The sequence below is a fragment of the Gossypium arboreum genome, chromosome 7 (assembly GCF_025698485.1).
Source record: "Gossypium arboreum isolate Shixiya-1 chromosome 7, ASM2569848v2, whole genome shotgun sequence".
NCBI classification, from domain to species: Eukaryota; Viridiplantae; Streptophyta; class Magnoliopsida; order Malvales; family Malvaceae; genus Gossypium; species Gossypium arboreum.
Window position 1 is genome coordinate 95,878,318 of NC_069076.1, and position 10,747 is coordinate 95,889,064.

At 33.5% G+C, this 10,747-nt stretch overlaps 1 protein-coding gene across 1 annotated transcript; it reads right to left on the reverse strand.

Annotated features, from left to right (window-relative positions):
* Window positions 1-596: 596 nt before the first annotated feature.
* Window positions 597-3,881, reverse strand: LOC108466060 (14-3-3-like protein A). Its single transcript, XM_053030701.1, has 5 exons — window positions 3,630-3,881; window positions 2,448-2,961; window positions 2,195-2,317; window positions 1,474-1,590; window positions 597-1,001 (listed from the first exon to the last, which is right to left on the reverse strand). Exons 2-5 carry the CDS (start codon window positions 2,931-2,933, stop codon window positions 939-941), a joined length of 789 nt encoding a protein of 262 aa, XP_052886661.1. The 5' UTR covers window positions 2,934-2,961; window positions 3,630-3,881; the 3' UTR covers window positions 597-938.
* Window positions 3,882-10,747: the final 6,866 nt, after the last annotated feature.

Genomic DNA, 10,747 nt, shown 5'->3' on the forward strand with positions numbered 1-10,747 from the left:
TTAGGATTCACGTATAATTAGACTCAATATATGAGGGGCCTTAACTCTCCTAATTCACAAGAGAGGGGTGACAACCTTAATATTATTAACCAATGTGTGCCGCCCACTCCTATTCCAATTAGAGTAGGAGTGTGTTTTCTATTTAAATAATATTATTTTACAATGACTTGTTCAGCCAAAATTCTTCTCTCCCTTTAAATAGAAGATCCTGATTTCTATTGAGAGAGTTACTTTCATATTGAACACAATTCGTAATACAAGAATAGAAAAAAACATAGTTTGATTGAAAGCCAAAATCAGTTCAAATCCGTCACGTACAAAGCATAAATATTTTTCAAATAGAGTTTATTATTATAAATACCACAAAATAACTCAGTTTTGAAGAATTTTGAGACTTCCATTGTAACACTAGAACCATATTTCTTAACCGAACCTTTTGCAATAGCAATCTTTTGTTCTTTTGTGGGGAACCCCCAACTTGTAGGCTCTACTGAAATATGATGCTTACGGGCTGACGATGTATCGTACCTTATTTTAATTTAATGAAATGTTCTCCGTTGGTAAAAAAAAAATTATATTACTCATATCGGCGTTAATTTTTAAATTGCTCTTTCCAACATCCGGACGATTAAAATTCACTAAGCAAATGGCAGAAACATGGATAAGGTGGTTTACAACAGCAATGAACCAACATTCAAAGAAAAAAATGAGACTGGCAAACGCACTATTTTAGCACTAGCACGTGAAAACCAAACCAACCCAAACCGAATTCTTCTCGTTCAATAATACAACCCATATAATTTCAGAGGATCATTTCGATTCCAAGTGCTGGTGAATGCATTGAAAACAAAACCAAAACCCTCTACAACAACTAACATTGCATCTATGTATTGTAAACCTGCAAATATAAGGTACAGAGAACAATTTTTATTAACTTATCACTGCTGTCCCTCGCCTGACTCGTGCTTTGAAGCTTCCTTGATCTCATCTCCAGCCTCATCCTAAAACCAAGGAACAAGACAATAAATCATCTGAATAAGGAACTTCAAAAAAATCCATCATCAGGTAAAAAGGAACATCCAGTGTTGATCAATGAAATAATTAACATGAGCCATGAGATAATACGAAGCCCCAGGTTAACAACAATAACATCAGAATATTAGTTCTGAAACTACTCTGCTGAGGTGAAATGTGTTTGGCATGTATGCTGTGAAGAAACATTCTTGATATAGGTAAAGAAGCACTGATAATCTCGGAGATTAACTGAAAACTTTGAAATATTAGTCCTGACATTAAGCTATGAGATGTCATGCCAGGAAGTTTAGAGAACATGGTAGAGAACTGTAGTCATGTCCATGAAAGCAACTAAGTTCACTCAGGAATATAGCTTTAGACATTTTTCATATCCATGTCGCATGAAAATTTCATGATCGTGTGCACACACAAACTTATTTGGGGGGGGGGGGGGGATACCGTGATGTCAGATGTCCAAAGGGTCAGGTTGTCCCGGAGAAGTTGCATGATCAATGTACTATCTTTGTAAGATTCCTCACCCAAAGTATCCAACTCAGAAATAGCCTCATCAAAAGCCTGCCAAACGAAAAACATGCCATTTTAGTTTGCAAGCAACCGTTAGACAGTCAATTCATGCCCTCGAGAAGACATTTGTGGAAATTCGCATAAGAACAATCTAATTGTCATGCCTTAATACATAGAATTAAATTAACAAATCCCAGTAAAATGGACATCAATTTACAACATTACCAGACTTCTTATGGATAAAAGCAATAACATTTCTGTTCAGACTTGCTCTACACTAGAAAATGGAAAACTTAATGTAATAATTAGACTTCATAAGCAAAATGAGTTTATTTAGAGTAATCAATTTAACTCTTTTGTCCTAAGTTCAATGTCCGTACCATTAGTACAAACCAGATTCGCACAGTAGTTTTTAGGTGTTAACAAAATGGCTCCTCAAACTTGCAACTAGTTTATTCGATACAAGGAGTTGCCATCACAATTAAATCCAGTTGGGGTAGAATTAGATTAAAACAATTTACTATGCCCTCTGAAACAGATGAACCACGCCAAGAAATTAAAAGCCAGACGAGTTTACTTCTTTTAACTGTTCTACATCAATGACAAATAAATAAAAAGAAAAGATATTGATAGCAAAGCAGTAGAAAATAAACACCTGTTTTGCAAGATTGCAGGCACGATCAGGTGAGTTGAGGATTTCATAGTAGAAAACAGAGAAGTTGAGAGCAAGCCCCAGCCTAATTGGGTGAGTAGGAGCAAGCTCAGCAAGAGCAATATCCTGCCATCACAAAAATCAAAAATAAAACGGCTTAGAAATTTTGATCTTAATCTTTCCAGTGAAAGAAATGCTTAAGGAATTATAGAGAAAATAACTCATACTGACAAGACTGCATCAGCAATTGACCCACCTGAGCAGACTTGTAAGCCAACAAAGTGCTCTCGGCAGCTTCCTTCCTCTCAGCACCAGTCTTAAACTCAGCAAGATACCTGTGATAATCACCCTTCATCTTAAGGTAGAACACCTTCGACTCAGCAGATGAGGCCAAAGGAATGAGGTGAGATTCAAGAAGGCTCAAAATCCCATCACAGATCTTGCTAAGCTCAGCTTCAATCTTACCCCTATACTCCTTTAGTTGTGCAACATGATCCTCATTTCCTCTGCTCTCTTCCTTCTGCTCAATGGAAGAGATGATCCTCCAAGACGCCCTCCTTGCCCCAATCACATTTTTGTAAGCCACTGAGAGAAGGTTCCGTTCCTCAACAGTCAACTCCTCAACATCAACAGTTTTTGCAACTTTCTCCATGAACTCCACCATTTCCTCATAGCGTTCAGCCTGCTCAGCCAGCTTGGCCATGTAAACATTTTCCTCTCGTGATGATTCAGTTGAAGACATCTTTACAATATCAATCTAATACGTGATCCTGAGAACAGAGCAAGATTTACTCTCTTTTTTTTTAATACAAGCATTTCTAACCAAATCATGGGTCTAAACAAGAGCATCCACATCTAGAACAATCATTCGAGATATTCTCATTCCTCAATCCTAAACATAACCCCCCCCCCCAATTTTTAGCTCTTCGGTTCTTCAAAATTTTCCAACTTCTAGATCCAATCTTACTACCAAAAGATATAACCTACATTTAATTAATAATCCAAAAAAAAAAGATCCAAATTGTGAGTAAGATGAATCATCAGCACTAGCTCCTATCCTCCATTCCAATTTCCAACAGTTCCTCAGTATCCAAACTGTTATTTTTGGTTAGCTGAACTTTCTACTCTACAGCTTGGGAACAAAATTTCCTATTTCTTTTTTCCCCAATTTCAAGGAACCAAACAGAACACCAAAGAAGAAAAGAAACCCTAATTAGGAAAATCACGCAATGAAGAGCTCAAATCCTAAACAGATTGATTCTAAACCTATAAAATTAAAACAAAAAGAAAAAAGAAGAAGCTACAAAACCATTCATTGCATTAATAAAAAATCTAAGAACAAAATCGGGAAACGTTTAAAAATTAAAACCCTATAGATCTCAAATTAAAGAAATAAAATCCAAAATTATCAATAAAACGACGACCAAGAGTGACGTACCGATCGACGACTTTTTCGTTGGTGGAAGTGAGAAAGAGAAAATTATTCTAGGGAGTGAAGACTAAACTCTGAACAGCTAGAGGGCTGGTTTTTTTATAAAAAGGGTATCAAAGATTACACCAAAAAAACAAACAAAAAAAGTATCAAAGAGAGTAAGGGAGAAAGAGAGGGTGGTCCAATGAGACGGCGACAAGTAGTGGATAGCAGAGATTCCCTTGGAGTTTTGGGCTTGTGAAGCTGAGAGCTGAGTTAGTACATATTTAAGAGGAAAATTGTATGAAACTAACATACATTGTTATTAATTTATTTTTCAATAATTTAATATTATTTTAGTATTTTATCTTAAATTGTAGTATTTTTATTTTGAAAAAAATTAAATCCAAAATAATGTATTGAAATTTAGAATAAAAATATTGAAATGATAATGAATTATTGAAAAGGTATGAAATTGAATAGATATATTTGTTTAGGTATGAAATTGAGTAGAAATTATTAGGTAGTTTTTTTTGTTTTTATCTTGTAAATTATGCTCTTTCACATAAAAAATAGTGTTTTGCATGTAATTAAAATTGCTAACTCATTTTTAATTTTTATTTCAATTCATTTTCATTTTTCTTTCATCACTCTTAATTTTAGACGAAAGCGACTTTTTAGAATTGTTTTTCGTGTGTTTTGACCAATTTAATTAGTTAATTTAGACCTCTAAAATTTATCTTATGATATTCTATTTTTCGAGCCTCCAATGATTTTAATTATATGATTTTTATATTTTATATTTATCTTTTGGTATATCCCATTAAATTATATAAGTTTAATTCTACGAGGATTAGGTTTCCGCATTAATCTCTTAAATTTAGTGGAAATTGTTTTTCATGACACAATTTTTAGTTTTCATTATTACGTATGAAATTTGAGTTATTAGAAGAAAACAATTTTTCAAATTTTTCATGTGTTTTGAAATATTTGATTAGTCAACTTTGAGTTCTTATAAATTCATCTTATGATATTCATTTTGTCAATATTTGTAGTATGAAATGTGGTATTTCATTTGGTATATCCCTTTAGGTTATATGATTATTGAATTAGGGAACCAAGTTCTCAAAATAATATACTCCAAACTGTAAATTTAGGAATTTTAAGAAAGTGCGATATTATTATAATTTGACACATAGAATTTAGGTTATTAATAATCATTTTTAAGAATATTATTATTATTATTATTATTATTATTATTATTATTATTATTTTGAAATTTAAATTATTAGGTGAAAACAATTTCTTAAAGTTGGGTTTTGACAATTTGACTAACTAAATTTGAGACCCTATAAATCCATATTATGATATTTATTTATGTCTAGGACAAAGCAATTTTCAAAGTTGAAGTTCAACGGTGTTTGAGATTTGATTAGTCAAATTTAAGCCTTTTTAAATCCATCTTATGATATACATTTTTGTTGAACCTTAGATAATGCTTATACTATGAAATGTATTCTTTTCTGTTTGTGTATCTCTTTAGGCTATATGACTAATGTATTGGGAGAACCAAAGCCTCAAGTTAGCTTACTTGAAGCTTTAAACCTTGAAATTATCGACAAAATATAATATTTGGACTCAACATTTTAGGTTTTAATAATAAATTTTTTTATAAAATAAATTTTTTGTATTTCATTATTATATTTGAAATTAAAATATTAAGAGAAAACAAGTATTCACAATTAATCACTAGTTTTCACAAATTTGATTAGCTAACTTTGAGCTTATGAAAATTAATATTATGATATTCATTTTTGTCAAGCTTCAAATGATTTTTATCATACGAAGACTGTTCTTTCTTTTGGTACACCCCTTCAGGTTATTTGAGTTCAGTATTAAGAAAATCACACTTCCAAGGCCTCCGACAATTTTTAATGTATAGAATGTTGTAGTAAAAAATTCTTTTAGTCCTTTTCAAATTTAATATTGAGTAAATTAATTCCTTTAAAAAATCAATGAAATTTAAACCATATGTTTCCGGAGCAATCCAGCTGAAGCTATTGACCGGCAATGTTAGACAATAATTGAAGCACACTCAAATTTATCAAATAGCACATTAAATATCATAAAACTGTTCAAAAAGTTTTTCTAAGTTAAGGTCATTGATCATCTAAAGTGTGCAAATGATCTAGTCTTTTTTTCCTTCTTCTTTATTATCTTCCCTATTTCTCCTACAACATGCCTTTGGTATGTAATAAACTATCTTTTGTTTAGTGTTGAAGAATTTATACATACGTACGTCTTTTTCACCAGAAGCATGATTCATAATAAATGAATTTAAGAAATGTAAGTGAAAAATAAGAAAAATTGCTGAATGATGAGCAGTATACCTCTATTATCCTCAATATATCTTTCCCAATTAGAAAAATGCCTTGTATAGAAAATAATGTAAACAAATAAGCAAGGATTGTAAACCAAAAATGTCTCTTCGTAGTTAGCATAAACTAGAAGCATGCTTACTAGTAACATGGCAGGCAATGGTATGATGAAATCGAAATAAAGAGTAGCTTTTGGGTTCAAAATATATGAAGCAACATTGTAGAATTAATAACCCTATTTGCCCCCTAAATGACACAATCAACCAGAACATATTCTAAATACGATTTGGTGCATTGGTTTGATGCAAGCCGCGATAATAATTAGGGGGTCTAAGAACCAAAATAAGTTTCTCATTACTTGTCCTCTTCAATAAGGCAATCCATACATGTAGAGCAGGCAAACTTGTATGAAAGGAGAAATGAAAATATTTGACTGCAAAAAATGAAAAAGAAAAAAAAGCGTGGCATGAGGGTGTTGGTGGGTTTGGATAGGAAGAATGAAACCTTCAACCTCCTTTCTTAGAAAATATGAAAAGTCTAACTAGTAAGGAAAACAATGTGAAGAGAATTAGACCTTAAACTGTCCAAGGTCCATTAAAATGTCATTCCAAATGCTAAATGTTACAGGTTATCCAAGGAAAATTCCTTAACATCGAGCATATCATTAGATAAAAGGGAAAAACAATACTATTACTATTTTGTTACAATTATTAATAGAAAAGTCACAAAAAAAAAAAACAAAGGTCATCATAGGAGCTTCATGCATTGAAGGCTATGTTTTGCTACGGTAAGTTGTTGATAATCATTTTGATGAAACAATATTTCTGTTTCATTTTTACATTTGAAATTTAAATTTGTAACAATATTTCTGTTTCATTTTTACATTTGAAATTTAAATTTGTAGGAGAAAGCAAATTTTTAGGGCTGCTATTCATAGGTTCTTGACAAATTTGGGTAGCCAACTTGAGTCTCTAAAAGTCCGTATTATGATATTCAGTTTTGTCAAGCCTCTAATGATTTTTATTGTATATCATTTTAGATGGTGGCCTAATTTAACCCTTTTCAGCTCCATCTCATGATATTCATTTTTGTCGAGCCTTATATGATATTAATAGTATGAAATTTCTTCTATCTTTTGGCATATCCCTTTAGGCTATATAATTTTTGTACAATGAGAATCAGGCCCCTAAAATAGTCTACTTGAACCTAGTTAGGGCTTGGTTACTATTTAGGAACCAACTTTAAGCTAAAATCAGTTATCTTTTAGTGTCACGCTAGCTCAAGCTAATGTCATTTGTGTTTGTCTATTTGTCTTAATTTTGTCTTGCACTCGTCTTTATATGATTTATAGTTTGAGCGATTGTCGTGTTTTTGGATGTAAGGGGTTCTTTTTATTAATAAATTTTAGTGCAGTCTTTTACTCCTTTCATTGTCTCGAGACTAATTTCTGTTGGTTTGAGTTACAAAGAGTTTTTGAATGAGGCATTTTTTACCTTTCAAATTTTTTTGACCCACTGTACATCCATCTTATGATATTCAACAACTTGGCATTTTATATGCCAAGAATCAAAATTCCTTCAATTCATGAAGTTGGAACAACCTCGTGTCTTTAGCCAAATTAGGTCGACATTCAACTCTTTTATTGCCTAGTATGCACGTTTTTCTAACTCTATTCACAGATGACAATTCTTCCCATAAACATTACAATAAGGTGACATCCCTAATAGAGTTTTATAAGTTGTCCTGTAAGCCCACAAAACATCATCTAACTTGACTAACCAGTCCTTTATAGTTGGGTTCACTGTCCTTTTTAGAATATGCTTAATCTCATGGTTTGATACTCTACTTGACCACTGACTTGTGGACAATAAGCAGTTGTAATGCGATGCTTGACATTGTACTTTGATAAAGCAAAATCTAATTGTTTATTGCAGAAGTGTGAACCTTCATCGCTTATAAGCATTTGAGGAGTTCCTAATCTTGAGAATATGTTCTTCCTAAAAATTTTTACAACTAATTTAGTATCATTTGTGGGCAATGCAACTGCTTCTACCCACTTGGAAACACAATCCACTACAAGCAAAATGTATTGGTTTCCAAATGAATTCGGAAAAGGCCTTATAAAATCAATCCCCTATACATAAAAAGACTTCAACTTCCAAAATTTTTTTTTGAGGCATCTAATTGCGCTTAGAAATATTTCTAGTTCACTGGCATTAGTCACATCTTCTTGCAAACTCAAAAGCATCCCGAATCATAGTCGACTAATAAAACCCCGACTGCAAAACTTTCTGAGCTGTTCTTTCCCTCCAAGACGTTCCGCAAAAGATGAGGTGTGACATCCAGTTAATATATCATCGATTTCCTCTTCGACCATACATCGTCAAATTAATTGGTCTGCATAATGTTTAAAGGCATATGGTTCTTCTCAAACGTAATCTCTCGAGCTGTACATAATCTCTTTCTTCTATTGGCCTGAAGCATTCGCAGGAAAAGCTCCTCGTGCCAAGTAATTAATGATATTCTCGTATCAAGGTATTGACTGCTTCTTATTCATTACTTGATAACATTCTACTCAGAGTAACTATTCATCAGTAAAGGTCTTATTGATAGCATGTGTAGTTCGGAAGCGTGTAAATTATTGTACTAAAAAATCACACAAAGTTCAATTCCCAGGAAAGAGAGGTGGATCACAAGGATCTCTTAAGTACCAAGTCTTTCCTTAGTCAGAATATCCCTTCTATCGTAATTTAATAGCACAATTAAATACTACTATTATACCCTCAAATATTGAAAGAAAAAAAGGACAAGAAAAAACACAAGAGTTTTAACGAGGTTGGGTAAATTATACCTACGTCCTCGGGCACTAACACCAAATGATAACTTTACTATCTCCAAAATATTACAAACAAATGGAATTCCTTAAGAATTCTTAAATGGGAGAAGAGAGAAAACTAAGAGAGAAAGATTGGTTGGGATGGTTGAAATGAAAATGATTAGGCCTATTTATAGTTGAGGTTCAGGGACCAACTTGCCAATGGCCTAAAAAATTAGGGACCAAAATTACAATTATCCCATTCAACTTTAAACAACTTGCCTATCACTTTTTCTTTCGGTGCCAATTGCACCTCCCATTTTTGACTTTTCAACACCCTCTTAATTGACTTTTAAACAATCTCCACCTTGAAGATTTGATTAGGATAATCACATCTTCACACACTTCCTTCAACTCCCCATATTCGATAAAACTATCTTTTGTAGTGCTCCAAATGCGCTCTCGAGCGCCATACACCTGAAGGTGCTCAAATTCTCAGGATGTTAATCAAGTTCAAACAATGATTAAACTTGATTGTTGTTACCATTGGTCATCATATCTGCGGGATTATTTGCTGTCGAAATCTTCTGAAGTAGAATTTTTCCTTTTTCAAAGACTTCCTGCACAAAGTGATATCTTACGTCGATATGCTTGGTTCTTGAATGATAGACTTGATTTTTCGTTAAATGAATAGCGCTTTGACTGTCACAATATAGACTAATGTGACTTTGAACAACTCCCAAGTCTTTCAACAATCTATTAAGCCAAATAGCCTCCTTAATGACTTCAGAATCGCCATATATTCTCGCCTCAGTAGTAGACACTGCCATCAGAGATCGAAGGTAGACTTCCAACTTCTTGGGGCTTTCGTGAAGAGTAAACAGATACCCGTAGTTGAACGACGTTTATCTAAATCACCAGCAAAGTCGGAATTAACATATCCAACTACAAACTGACCAAGTGCTTCATCCTGTTCAAAAATTAAACCAACATCTACGATTTTTCAAAGATATCGTTGAATCCATTTCACAGCTTGCCAATGTCCTTTTCTAGGATCATGCATATACCTGCTCACAACTCCAACAGCTTGTGAAATGTCAGGCCTCGTACACACCATCGCATACATCAAACTCCCAACTGCATTGGCATATGGGACTTTTGCTATATATTCTCTTTCTTCTTCAGTTTTCAGAGATAATTGAGCACTAAGTTTCAAATGAGAAGCAAGTGGGGTACTTACATGTTTTGTGTTTTTATTTACACCAAAACATTGTAATACCTTTTTCAGATATTGCTTCTGATTCAAACAAAGCTTGCCTCTCTGTCTATCTCTACTTATCTCCATGCCGAGAATCTTTTTGGCCTCACCTAGATCTTTCATCTCGAACTCTTGATTCAACTGAGCCTTCAGTTTGTCTATCTCCTTTTGGCTCTTCGAAGCGATTAACATGTCATCAACATATAAGAGTAGATAAATGAAAGATCCGTCATGCAGCTTCTGCAAATATACACAATTGTCATATTTGCTTCTTGTGTACTTTTGCCTTCTCATAAAGCTATCAAATCGCTTGTACCACTGCCTCGGGGATTGCTTCAATCCATATAGCGATTTATTCAGCTTACAAACCCAATTTCTACCACCAGCATCTGTGTATCCTTCGGGCTGAGTTATATAGATCTCCTCTTCTAACTCACCATGCAAGAAAGCCGTCTTAACATCAAGTTGAGCTAGCTCCAAATTCAACTTTGCTACCAAGGCCAACAAAATTCTGATGGAGGAATGCTTCACAACAGGGGAAAATACATCATTGTAGTCAATTCCCTCCTTCTGAGCGTAGCCTTTAGCTACCAATCTTGCCTTGTAGTGAATATCTTTCTTGCTGGGAGATCCATCTTTCTTTGCGAATACCCACTTGCATCCGATTGCCCTTTTACCTTTTTGTAATTGCGCC